Source organism: Brachionichthys hirsutus, chromosome 11, assembly GCF_040956055.1.
Source record: "Brachionichthys hirsutus isolate HB-005 chromosome 11, CSIRO-AGI_Bhir_v1, whole genome shotgun sequence".
NCBI lineage: Eukaryota > Metazoa > Chordata > Actinopteri > Lophiiformes > Brachionichthyidae > Brachionichthys > Brachionichthys hirsutus.
In genome coordinates, this window is record NC_090907.1 from 2,049,009 (window position 1) to 2,061,979 (window position 12,971).

Here is a 12,971-nt window from a genome sequence, read left to right on the forward strand (position 1 = left end):
TGTCAATGATTTATGTACGAAGGACTTTCAACGGAAACAAGACCGCAAGGGCTTTTATGAAATGCTCCTCTTAGACAAGATGTCTGACTGTACTTGTACTGTAACATACTACTGTATGACTGTACCTGTACTGTAATACATGCTACTGTTTGACTGTACTTGTACTGTAATACATGCTACTGTTTGACTGTACCTGTACTGTAATACATGCTACTGTCTGACTGTACCTGTACTGTAATACATGCTACTGTTTGACTGTACCTGTACTGTAATACATGCTACTGTTTGACTGTACTTGTACTATAATACATGCTACTGTTTGACTGTACTTGTACTGTAATACATGCTACTGTTTGACTGTACCTGTACTGTAATACATGCTACTGTCTGACTGTACCTGTACTGTAATACATGCTACTGTTTGACTGTACCTGTACTGTAATACATGCTACTGTTTGACTGTACCTGTACTGTAATACATGCTACTGTATGACTGTACTTGTACTCTAACATTCTATCTAATAAATATAGTCATACAGTCAACTAGATATGGGACTGAATTAACTCAGTGATGCACTAAATTAGGTATTTATTATAAACTCTGCCCCGTTTTCGCGACTATTATAGTTTCCAATTGTACCTTAACGCAGCACCTAATCTCAGCCAAGGGGCCACGGCAGACTTCACTTTGCCCTACTGGCTGTCTGGGTAACTTCAGGTTGGGGGGGGGGGGGGGTGCTCTGTTGCACTGAGGTTAAGGAGTCACAGCACTTAACCTTAGTAGCTTCGGGAATGACTCACAAAAATGCAGAAGCAATGCTTTATAATTCTATAAAAATGAAGACGGGAAAAAGTCTGAAATGGGCCAGAAATGAGAACAGGAGTGGCAGAAGGGCTGAGACATGAATGCATTACGTCTGTGTGCCCTGTGTACATATCCAGAGAGCCAATATGCCTCTTGTCTCACGGCTCCGAGCAAATGTTCTTCCTCCGTTTTTATTAACATCTCCCCAGCTAACTCTGCAGACCACTGAAGCTCAAAGTGTCAAGTAGACCCCATTTTTCATCGCTGAATGTGCATTTCTGTATTAACACCAGATCCAATGAGGTCAAAACATGTGTGAAGGTGTTTAATTTGTGTTGACTCAATCTCAAAAAGCTGCTCCGGTTCCCAGAAAGCAGCCCATAAAGAATTAAGGACAGCCTTGCAGCAATTTTAGGTTTCTCCTCTGCGCCTCCTCTTTACCACGGCTTCATTTCCACAGCGTGACATGAGACTGTCAAAAGTGTCTGCAGCTGCTAATCAAGCATAAAAACCTGAAGGCAAGAAACAAGGAGGCCTCTCTGAGCCCTGGCGCTCGGAGCAAAGCGGCAGCAATGTGGTCAGAGCTTCTGTTTAGCTTTTTAAAGAAATGGGAGACACGCAGCTAAAAAGCTACTGAATAAGAAACGTTAAGATCTGGACAAAATGGATGTGCTTGGTCTCCCGGACTGAGTTACCCCTCTATGTATCGCTCTATCCCTGAGTCGGTAGAGAGGCTATGATGTAAACAGAGAGTCCAGGATTTGTTGAAGCATCCAGTCCCGAGGCAGCGTCTGAAAGCCTCAGCCTCCACTGCTGGTTGAATGGAGAGCATTATAGTACTAAACTTCAAAGTGTCTGGATCCAGAGGCTGGCAGCAGTTAGCCAGACAGGAATTAACATTATTATTACCCCAGCCGAGGGGGGGGGGGGGGGGGGGGGGTTATGTAATCGCCAGCGTTGGTTTGTTTGTCTGTCTTTTAGCAACATAGAGAAAGATAAAACATGAAATTGAATTTTTTATCTGGATTCAAACCTGTATTAGTTTGAAAATCTGATTATTGTGCAAATTCAGTGAGACAGTCTGATTACCAAAATCTGTCATCTGCAATCTGCCAACATCTGTATCAGATCTGACACATTCAAATGATTGCACGTTACTTTATCATCCACTAGATGGCGATGGTTTATTACAGACAAAAATCACACGGAGAAGTCTCTCAAACTATGCTCCTCTATTTAATTCCGCTGTGTGCAATATAATTAGCTAATCAAATCATACATGTGTTTAATTCGATTGATCTTCGATTCGATCACATTTTGTGACTTAAAATGACGTTTTTCAGACGTGGGGGGGGGGGTTGTAAAATCTCACCGCTAACTGGCAAATCAAACCCTACTTCAGAAAAACAAGAATCATTCTAACGTTCCAAATAGAATTAACATATTTACCAAAACAAATGTATTTGTGCTGCTAAACACTTCCGCGGGGCGTGTCTGTAAAGAGCGCGCGCGACACACCCGATGCGCGTGTTTGGGCTGTCACCTTGCAGTTCCTGTCGTTCACCCTTAAAGAGAGGTGCGTGGAGGTTTGTGTGTTTTCATGGCGCTGATAACCTCTCCTCCTCTTCCTCCTCTTCCTCCTCCTCTCTCTCCACCTGGCCCGGCGGGGCTGCGACACTCGGATCGCGGCTCCGCTTGAAAACAAAATGCGGCGGCCACTCCGGTTACCGGCCCCTGATCGATGCGCCGCGCGGTGTCCCGTTGCTCGGATCCTCGAGTATCGATGCATGGCCGATCGCTATCATAATCACACTTCTTCACCCCCCCTTATCGCTTACCTACTGAATAAAACATCTGCCTTCCTGCTCACGGATCGCTCAAGCTTCCAACCCAAACATCTGGAGGGAATCGAGCAGGGGAGGGGGAGAGGGGCGCGCCCCCCCCCCCCCAAACAAAGATCCGTTAAGTTCTTTCCATCCGACGATTGTAGGTCTAGCATTTCCATGGCAACAGTTTGATGATCAATGCCAGATTAATGTCAGCCTCAACACAAAAGTTTGTCTTTTGAATTGATTTCTAGTCTTACTCGTTTCTACTCGAACCTTCGGCGACATTTTATTGATCTTTATGCTTTTAACACTGATTGTTAACAGGCTATTGGATGCAGATGTACAATATGATTAAAACCTAAAGCTATAATTACATACCTACATTTAAAGTCTATAAAAACTAAGACGATTTTGAGGCCTTCCGAAGCCGTCCCTTTCCTCACGGCTCATTTTTAATCGTTGCAACACGATCTGCACGAACCTTCGTACGACGTCAAGCTTTGCCTGCAGCAGAACAGCAACAGGAACCATTTCAAATTCATTACTCGGAAGGATCCCCCCCCCCCCAGTCAGCAGGTATTCAATGAGGCTGCGTGGGCTTAAGGCATGCAGGTGTGTTGTAGCGTACGATGCATGAGATACGACGATAACAGAACGACAGGAAGGGACGTTGAGGAAAGCGAAGTGTGGTTTATAAAGATATGTCGTCAGGACTAACTACTTTCGGGAAGTTTTGTAATTGACAAATCAAAGATATTTCAATGGCTGCACTGAAACTAAAACCACATTGTCCTCCAAATGCTGGAGAATCCAGAGACGAACTTACATGATCAGAATCCAAAGGACTCGGCCCGAGCCAACTGGCAGCAGTAAGGTGATACTAGCTGTTGAGCTATTAAGACAATTAACAAAGCGGTCAGAGGGGGGGGCGGCCCGAAATGGAGACGGGGATGAGGGTGTGAAGTGACAGTCAGCACATCTGGTCTCATCAATAATGCAGCGGAGCTTTAAACGGCAGTTTGTCGCATATTGAGCGCCGCTCGCTGAAATCAACGCCGACACCTAAGATGCCTTGAGGGGAGAAGTGAGGAGAGTGACAGCAGGAGGAAAAGGGGAAGCTGGCAAAGACCCCCCCCCCCAAAAAAAAACCAGAATCTGATGAAGAATGCAATGAGAGAGAAATAATAAACTATACCGTTTTACAGTAGACACAATCTCTAATTTAACAATTCAAAGCTGAACTATGAATTTTAATGCTGATTTGAAGCTCCGGCTTCCAGTAATGTTTTCAATGTAGAGAATCTTTGACGGCCAAATAAAATAATATCCTCACAACTCTGGAATCTAGTCATCGGTTTTATTATTAAAATGAAAAATACAGAAAGCAGTTAATCCTGTGTCTGAAAGACTCCAGGATGGTTCCATTCAGTTCAGTCCGACACGTAAACGTCAAACGAAAACCGAAGGAAAAGAAACCCCAACAAAACCAACAAACACGGTCATGACGGCTTCAGAGGAGCATTCCAGTTCATTTTCCAGTGATTAGAGGATTCCTCAGCACGATGATGACGGAGTCACCCCTCAGGAACATTTTAGAAATGTAGCGGTCCTTATTCACCGGTTTAGACTTCTTCTTTCCCTTCCCGCTCTTCGGCACTTCTGTCCACATCTCCTTCACGTTCTCCAAGACCATGTTACAATGCCTGAAACGAAAGCAAAGGCGGCGTGGAGATAAACAAACAAAAAACACTCATGCAAACAGATTCAGTCATAAAGGGTCCAACAATCTCCCGTTCGACACGTGGTAGTTATTGGATTTCATGAAAGAAGCTGCTATTGGCACATTTTGTACATCAATTTAGAAACAAGTGTCATAAAAAAAACCCTTTGACTATTATTATTATGATTGAACAAAGCTTAATGACATAAATCGTGAACTGATTAAAAACAAATCAGATATATGATTTTAGTTTAAACATATTTCCAAGGTGACAATGAGTTATCAATTATTATTAGACAAAATTAGAGTAAATATATTTGTACTTCAATACAACTGACAACTTGCACTGTTCCATTTGCACTGCGTGATTACGCTAGTTTACTGCTGCTAGTACACATCTGTGTATCCACTCCCGCTGCCGCTGATGTGTCTGTACTTGTATGTTTTTTTGTATTTTGTCATTACTGTTAGATGTAGCACGACTTCACCGAGAAACATTCCTAGTCTGTGAACCCTCACTGACAATGGCAATGAACTACTTCTGATTCTGATCCTGATCAAAGACTAATAATGATACTAGTAAATATACTGCGATGTGAAATATTAGGTGTTAACACCACACCACACTCTCTAACCCGTGATAAGTCAGCATCTGGGTCCCGTACCTGTCGAAGGCCTTGACTCTTCCGAGCAGCTTCTTGTTGTTGCGGCAGTTGATGAGGACCTGAGTGTTGTTCTTCACTGACTGGGTGAGCACAGACAGGGGGCCAGTGTTGAACTCCTCTTCCTCTCGTTTCTGGAGTTCCTCCGGACTCATCTCTGATTTGGGCTTCGTTAACAGACTCCTGGAAATGGGACAACAAGAAAACAATTAGTGATCGCACAATCTCCCCACTCTTGTGGTGGAAGGCAAAAAGAAAGTTTGTTAACTCTGGGATTAGATACTGTATATGCATTTTAAATAATAAAATAAAACATATTGATAATTTAAAAGCAGATAAAAACAATAATGTATCACATCATTCCTAATGTTCACAAGTGATCAACGGCACCAAGTAGCAAAAATAGGAGACTATTTTCTCCACCCAACATGCGTCAAAGCTGCAGTGACGTAGTAACACGGCGCATGCTCAAACGCGTCGGCGCACTTTACTGTATTTAACTTAAACAATGAAATTGTGACTCCTGATTGAGGTTTACACCAATAGAGAACGGTGTATTAGTTATTTTTATCATTCTGTTGGTTCTGGCTGTAAAGTAGTTCAGCCAGAACCCAGAATAAACACACAGGAGGTTAATCTAAGCTAGCAGCTAACCCGGCAGAAATGCTAACAAAGCTAGCATCCCTGTAATAAGCAAACGTCGCGATTCATGTTCCGAGAAATGAAATAAATCATCTTTGATCGTCAGCGATTCTTACATGGTTGCTGATTTTCAACAGTCGTCCGAAATCACAGCGCTTTTCTCTCCACCGGACGCCTTCGTTCCTACAACGATTCTATTTGACCCGCGTGGACAGAACTACTTCCGGGTAAAACAAAAGAAACCCGATATTCACTACCGGGTTACTCACTTATCGAAATATACGTTAAAATATTAGATTATTATTTTTTTCAGCTTTTTTGTGATCATTGTTTAAGGTATCTAATTCACATTATATAATATTATATTGTAATATTATATTACAATTATTATTATAATAGCAGTTGTGGACAGTCGACTTCATGTACAAAATTATTGTTTTTTATTATGCAATATTGAGCTTGTTGACTTTGCTTAATTCTGGCAAAGTTTTATATTTTATCCTGCCGTAACCCTAAATAATAATATAATTATAATGCATTGTTTTTATATAGCGCTTTTCTGGACACTCAAAGACACTTTACATTGTGCATTATTCATTCACTCCGTACTTGGTACCCTCTGCATTTATCTGGACTTGGAACCGGCACTACCCTTGCTACATATGAGGCTGCATATATATCTAATGAATTTAAAAATACACCTGTGATGCAAATATTTAAGATTTGCTTGTGTAGTTACAATACAATACAATTAATTCAATTAAAGTTAGATAAGAAAGATTCTTCACTAACTTTAAATTCATCACTTACAAAAATAACACCAAAAACACAAGCACCATAAAGTTATCTTATGAGTAGGACAGAGTGCACAAATTTGAGCAGTAATTGGTGGCCGACAGCAGACATTACATAAGTCCTAATTTTGAGAGGAAATCGTGTTCAGCAGTTGTGGAATTCTTGCCTTTGTCACTTCCCTTTCCAGCCTTGGCGCTATTTCAAAGGACAGTAGTTGTCTGATGTAGTAGCCATTTGGACTTAGTTTGATATGGCGGCTAGTTCACAAGAAAGTGTGTTTTCAGACTAAATGGCAACAGTTCAGTCATGTGACTAATATATATAATAGAGATTTATTCTATTATGACTCATATGGCTAATAATACATAATAATAAACCACCACTACTACCACTACTACTAATAATAATACTATTGCATGCAGTTGAGGATTATGAACCTAGAGGTAGCAGCCAAAGTGATACCACAGACTTGAACAGATAAGCCTTTGTTTTGCTTTTTAACACAACAAGAATGAATTAAAAGTGTGTGTGTGTGTGACACAAACACACACACGCACACACACACACAGGCCACGCAGCAGTGAGACCCTCAGAGATTGGCTTTCTGGCAAGAGACAGAGAGACGCCTTGAAGAGTACAACCTGCCCACCTTATTTCAAAGGGTATAGCAGTTCTACCTGTGGAAGCCACTTGCTGAGGATAATGGCAGCCTGTGTGCTGCTGTGAGATGCCAAGGGTGTGGGATTGATTTCCAGAGCTGCACTACATCTATATGAAGCATGCCTATAACCCAGCCAAAGAACCTACCGTACATCTTAAATTGTTCACTGTAATCTTAGCCTTACACAATGACGGGACTGCACAAATCAAAAAACACTTTCACTGCAGAATTAAGAGCAGAAATGAAACTAAAATCTTTAAATCAGCAGGCTGTAAGGATAAAATATATTCCTAAAAAAAACACAATTTACTATGAAGATAATAATGGAAAGAATCCTGTTATTGTTGCATTTCAGAAGCAAAAAAAACTGCTCCAAGGTATACTAAACCAGTTATCTGCACAGACAAATGATGATTTATCGCTCCTAGCTGTCAAAGGAAGGCGGTTTTATTTATCAATAAGTGCAAACAGTATCTTCTTACTGCTGCTTCAGGGCATCAACATCTATTTTCATATACCTGTTGATTCCCAGCTCCTTGCCTCCTGCTCACCATCCTGCGACCACATGTAGCCTACTCACGCTAAGTAATGAAAATATTTGTTATCTTTGTATATCTAACTAGACAGTGAGTTTGCCAACAGTGAAGTTACCTGATCCAACTCCGCCTGCTTTATGTGACTGGGCTTGAAAATGTGACATGCTGGGGGTCTTTTGAAATAGAGACTCCTTTGTATGGAGGAGGCAACGGTCCAGAAAGCTGCTCTAATCTGTTTCCTTCTACATGTTTTTTTTTATGAATTTATATCTCAGGGAGCTCAACAGAGAGAGGTGAGAGGAAGTTTAACAGGCAGCAATGTCAATGAAACACAAGACAGATCAATAACATCAGGATGGAAGCGTCACCTGTTGAAGTTCCGTCTGTTTCAACATGATGTCTCCTTGAGAAAGATCCGGCTGCACATTTCAACTGTTGATCTTTAGAAAAAAAGGGATCACGGGAGGTCAAAAATAAAACCTTCACTGCGATTCCTGGAATTCTAATTTTAACAGTTACAAATACATCTAAATTTCAGAGGGAAATAGGCTAAATGCATATATATAGGTGAAATAAATAATAACGTTCAAGCTTATTTTAAATCCCAAATTAATCAAATTGAAAATGAACATTTGGTAATTTGAACACTTAATTTGTAATTACCCGTGTAGCGCATTCCTTTTTTTGTTTTTCATCTCAAAAATATTTTAATAAAAAATTACGTTTGCTGGAATTTTTCGCACAGAGGCAATCAGGACGCTGATACAGAAATAACATCAGACGACTGAGAAACTCATTTATATTTAATCATTTTAATTTACATTTTTCACAGAGGGATAATTTCAATGATGACACGCCTAAAACTGCACAAACACCACTTTGATGTCAACATAATAAGTACACACACGGAAAATAAAGTGGAGTACATATAGAACATGGGTTTCAGCAGATGCAGATTAAACAGCCATGAATACAAAAACATGGAGTTGACCCTTCAGTATATATTATTTAAAATAAGCAGTCTTACATCAGTTTGTGATTTTTTTTTTGGAAACGGTGCATGATCGTTTCACATTATTATATTTCAGTATATAAGTTAATAATGTCAAATGCAAAACATGTCGCTCAGTGTACTTTCACTACTCAATGCAGTAATATATGCCATTTTGCAGTATCTTTTATTTTGCCAGCAATATTGTGAATCTATTAGCATAAGCATAAATCTACTTCTCCATATTCCAAGACCACGAAGGGGGGCTGGATCTGACCCGCTGGCAGTAGTTCGGATAGTCACCGCAGCATCCTCCGCGGTCCGAGGGACTGTCCTTGGGTAGGAATTGTCCCGCAGACGTCTTATCCCCGTGGCGGGGACCAAACGTTGCGCCACACGGTATCTGGTGAGAGTAAAAGTAGCTGGCCTGTCCGGAGATCATGTTAAAGGAGCACGGATCCGGCAGCGGCAGCGTGCACGCGGGGATGGACGCGGAGAACGCGGCGCAGGCGGTGCCCATCTGGTGGCGACGGGTTTGCGCGCAGCTGACTCCAATATAAGACATTTCTTGGTGCGTCTGCACAAACCTGTTGTTGTCTGTCGCGTCCATCCGGTGGACGTGGTCGGGTAGGCGCGCACTCAGGTAGGTCCCCGGGCCAAAGTGAGTGCGCGCAGGTGCGGCTTGGAGCGGCAGAAACGGCGGCACCGGCCAGTAAAAAGGACCCGCTGCGGCCACGGTCACACCGGCCGCGCTGTCGGAGGACACCCGGCGGCCCCCTCCCCGTTTTAGGGCCAGCCTGGCTTTGGGGCCAGCCGCGGCCCTGCGCCGGAGCTTCCCGGATGCCCCCCCGATGAACACGTCCTCGCTGCAGGGGTCCAGCATCCAGTAGTTGCCCTTGCCCGGGTCGTCATAGTGACGCGGGACTTTAACAAAACACTTATTGAGGCTCAGGTTGTGCCGGATGGAGTTTTGCCACCCTTGCCGGTTCTGCCGGTAGAACGGAAAGCTGTCCATGATGAACTCGTAGATGCCGTTCAGCGTGAGCCTCCGGCCCGCGCTCTGGCGGATCGCCATCATGATCAGCGCGTTGTAGCTGAACGGAGGTTTCTCCGGTTTAGCGCGTTCTTCTGCTCCGCCGCCCTTCTTGGATTCTTCGCCTCGTTCTGGAGTCACCGGTTCGGAAGCCGCTTTAGCGCGCTGCGTTTTTTCGTTATCAAAGTTTTCCTCTGGAAGCCCGGGGCGCGCTCCGTGATGGGACGGAGGAGGAGAAGGGCACTCCCGGTCGCGCGTCACTCCCGCGCGTCTCCACAACAGGCTGCTGATGCTGAAGGAGGACTTGCGGAGGTCCATGTCGCAGGTTAATTAAAAGCTACTTTCACGTGCTCGTTGGATGGGAGCGGAGCGCGGCGCTGCGGCGCGCAGGCGTGAAGACGCGCAGATTCAAAGTGGGGGGAGAAGCTATAAGACACTCACTGGCTGGCATGGCAACAAATGCGCATGGTCACAGTGGCTATAAGAGACGTTACTTTCCAAAAAAAAAAGTACTTCGGGACTGCGTTCAGACTGACAGTGAACATTTGGGGGCGGAGCTAAGCTCCGAGTCATGAAATCCCGACCCCTTAAAATAAAATAACTAAATGTGATTGATCTTGTTTAAGTGAAACTTGCTGTTATTGTGTCATTTAATAATAATAATAATAATAATAATAATAAAAAAATAAGATCAACAATATTTAGGAACAGCTGAGCCCACGTGGTCTCCATCCCGTGTAAATCCGGTGTTTTAGCGAAACACTCACGGAACTCAACTTTCTCTCACACGGGCCTTGAACTCAGGGCAGGTCTATCTTTTTTTTTTCTTGCTCTTGCTCTCTCTCTCTCTCTCTCTCTCTCTCTCCGTGTCTTTCTTTTCACCCTCATGCGTCGTGTAAAATTCAAAATTATTTCTACATCTGTAACTGCAGCAATTAAAACAAGTGTCTGGATCGTGAAGAACATTATACACGTTTTTGTGATCAATGCATTTGATCTGCATAAATCTATACAATTATAGGGTAAATAAATGAAATAGAACTCGATAGAACTCAGACACGCACAAAAGGGGCCTTGGCTGTTAATATATGTCGATTTTCTGGCTGGTATATATTTTGTAATTGCTTCAATTGAATAATAATAAAAAAAGCCCACAATCAGCTCACATTCTTAAATAAATGTTCATTAAATTTGATTATTCCTGATTATTTCTATTGACTGTTCTAAAATTATTGAAAATAAATACTTCATTGTTTTTGTCCTTATATTTAGCATTAACTTCCCTTGTGTGTGTGATTCATCTCATCAGATGTAGATGAGACATATTGATTCAGAAAATAAAGCTTTCATGTCTAATTTAATTTACAGTAAATGATTTTAATCCCGTACAGAGAGAGTTCCTCGCCTTTCTGGTAAATTATAATCCTGCACGCATAAACAGGGTGTTTGGAAGGTAAACACAATTTTGTAATTTCCCCTTTATTAAAAAAAATGATATAAATTAGTTCATTTCTCGCAGAGGAATCTAATCTATTTAACTTTCATTCTAAAATGCAGGAAGAGGAATTCAAAATGTACTAAAGATGTATAAACTCATTTTCACAACATGAACATTTAAATAATTGACCACTGATATTGACAGATGTTTACATGCAGGGCGCCGTACACACCTCATCAAGATGGGCAATTCTAAACACAAATTAAAAAAGAATTAAGGAAAACATATCTGCATTCAATATTTGATCGTCGCTAATTTATCAACAATTGTTGACTAATCCAACCGGGTGTTTTAAAGGTCATAGGGCGGACGTTAGACTCGATGACCGGAACTACACACAAAATCTGCTCCCATTAAATCCTCTCTGTCAATTTGATATGGAGGGGGGGGGGGGGGGGGGCTCCCTCCGTAATCCCTGAGCTGCACAAGTGAGCACTTGTTGGGAATGTTTCAGGCCCTGCAGAAAGCACACATTGTCTCAACATTTGTAATCCCCTCAGATCTTTTCCTTTTAATGTTTGCAGTAAAACTTCAGATGCATCCTGAGTTTGGCAACAGCCCCCCCCCCTGCGCCAGGGTTTTATATTATACTATATTAATATATTATCATGATTAAATTAATGCTGTTTGACCGGGACTCTTGCAGCCCCGTGGCTCGGGTAGTAGATCGGGTAGCTTAGCGTAAAGCCTGTCACCGGGACACGCAGTGCTTTTCAGATCTCTGTGCCCTTGCAGGACAAACGCTTTCTGTAAAAACTCTTGAGAAGCTCCAGACAGCAGCTCTTTAACTGCCGATAACGACTCTGTGCTTGGGGTGTCATCTGAAATGAAAACAGAACCATTATCAAGTGAGGTTTAGTGGTATCCAGGCTTGATCAACCAACCCCGAATGCCTGTGGGAACAGCGTCCTTTCATTGCCCACATTGTTGCCACAATGACAAAGTGCCTGCTGGAACTTACTGGTAAAATTCCCCATGAAGGCAATCCCCACTGAATCATGATTGTAGCCTTTGGCGTGCGCTCCCACCACACCCCAGCCACGGCCCTCGAACACAGTCCCGTCGTCTGAAACGAGAAAACTGGAACACCCAGACAGCGAGGTAGGAGAACCTCGTTAGAAATGAAGCGCCATTCGCTCCGATCACGTTGCTCATATGAACAGAACTCACAGTTGAGCAGCAAAGGAAACAGGATCGACTCACTTATACCCAATGTCATCGAAGTGCCTCTTGGTCATGTGATCTCTTTGGATGCTGATGAGCTGCTTCTTGCACTCTTCAAAGCAGGTGCATTTCTGGGTGGCGGTGTGGTGTATGACCACCCTCTGTGCAGGCCCCTTCAAAAACTCCCTCCGCAGAGGAGCAGCCGCCCCCCATTGGCTCCGGGTAACAACGGCCATATTCAAGACCAGAGAGTTTTGACTCTTCCTTCCTGTCCTCTGGGTAAGTCTGTTCCTACCTTCACGGCTCATAGCTCCGTCAGGCTATGGTCTCGACGACTGGCTGGAAGCCGGATTATGAGGAGCCGTGCTTCTGGAGGCGTGGTCATGGGAATTCCACCATGCCGCTGCTTTGTTCTTCCACGAGGGTGCAGGTTGCTCTCACAATCGAGTTGAGGGCAGTGAAGCAAATCTACAGTTACTCAACAGGTTGTCTGGAATGTACGTGTATGGAAAAATCAGGAAGTTGAAGCAACGTTGGTAACATTCGCCGCTGACGGAAAAGCTGCGGGAGTTTCCTTCTCATTGATCGGAAACCGCTTTAAAGGCCCCAGCTACATGTTTTGTTTTTTTGCAGTG

The 12,971-nt window shown here is 43.0% G+C and overlaps 3 protein-coding genes across 3 annotated transcripts; all 3 read right to left on the minus strand.

The window, feature by feature from the left end:
• Positions 1 to 3,972: 3,972 nt before the first annotated feature.
• snrpd2 (small nuclear ribonucleoprotein D2 polypeptide) lies at positions 3,973 to 5,885 on the minus strand. Its single transcript, XM_068745441.1, has 3 exons — positions 5,775 to 5,885; positions 5,020 to 5,199; positions 3,973 to 4,337 (listed from the first exon to the last, which is right to left on the minus strand). Coding segments are annotated over exons 1-3 (357 nt in total). The 5' UTR covers positions 5,777 to 5,885; the 3' UTR covers positions 3,973 to 4,162.
• A 2,946-nt stretch (positions 5,886 to 8,831) lies between these two features.
• On the minus strand, positions 8,832 to 9,992 carry foxg1c (forkhead box G1c). Its single transcript, XM_068745704.1, has one exon. The coding sequence runs from the start codon at positions 9,990 to 9,992 to the stop codon at positions 8,874 to 8,876; it is 1,119 nt and encodes a 372-aa protein (XP_068601805.1). The 3' UTR covers positions 8,832 to 8,873.
• Positions 9,993 to 11,065: 1,073 nt separating this feature from the next.
• Positions 11,066 to 12,644, minus strand: pglyrp5 (peptidoglycan recognition protein 5). Its single transcript, XM_068745482.1, has 3 exons — positions 12,376 to 12,644; positions 12,134 to 12,252; positions 11,066 to 11,993 (listed from the first exon to the last, which is right to left on the minus strand). The coding sequence occupies exons 1-3, from the start codon at positions 12,642 to 12,644 to the stop codon at positions 11,785 to 11,787; spliced, it is 597 nt and encodes a 198-aa protein (XP_068601583.1). The 3' UTR covers positions 11,066 to 11,784.
• Positions 12,645 to 12,971: the final 327 nt, after the last annotated feature.

Coding starts and splice junctions, on each gene's coding strand:
- foxg1c (XM_068745704.1), bottom strand. CDS start 9,992: ATGGACCTCCGCAAGTCCTCCTTCAGCATCAGCAGCCTGTTGTGGAGA.
- pglyrp5 (XM_068745482.1), bottom strand. CDS start 12,644: ATGAGCCGTGAAGGTAGGAACAGACTTACCCAGAGGACAGGAAGGAAG. Junction 12,253..12,375: donor TTCGATGACATTGGGTATAA/GTGAGTCGATCC, acceptor TGGGTGTTCCAG/TTTTCTCGTTTCAGACGACG. Junction 11,994..12,133: donor CTTCATGGGGAATTTTACCA/GTAAGTTCCAGC, acceptor TTTTCATTTCAG/ATGACACCCCAAGCACAGAG.
- snrpd2 (XM_068745441.1), bottom strand. Junction 4,338..5,019: donor AGAGTCAAGGCCTTCGACAG/GTACGGGACCCA, acceptor CTTTCGTTTCAG/GCATTGTAACATGGTCTTGG.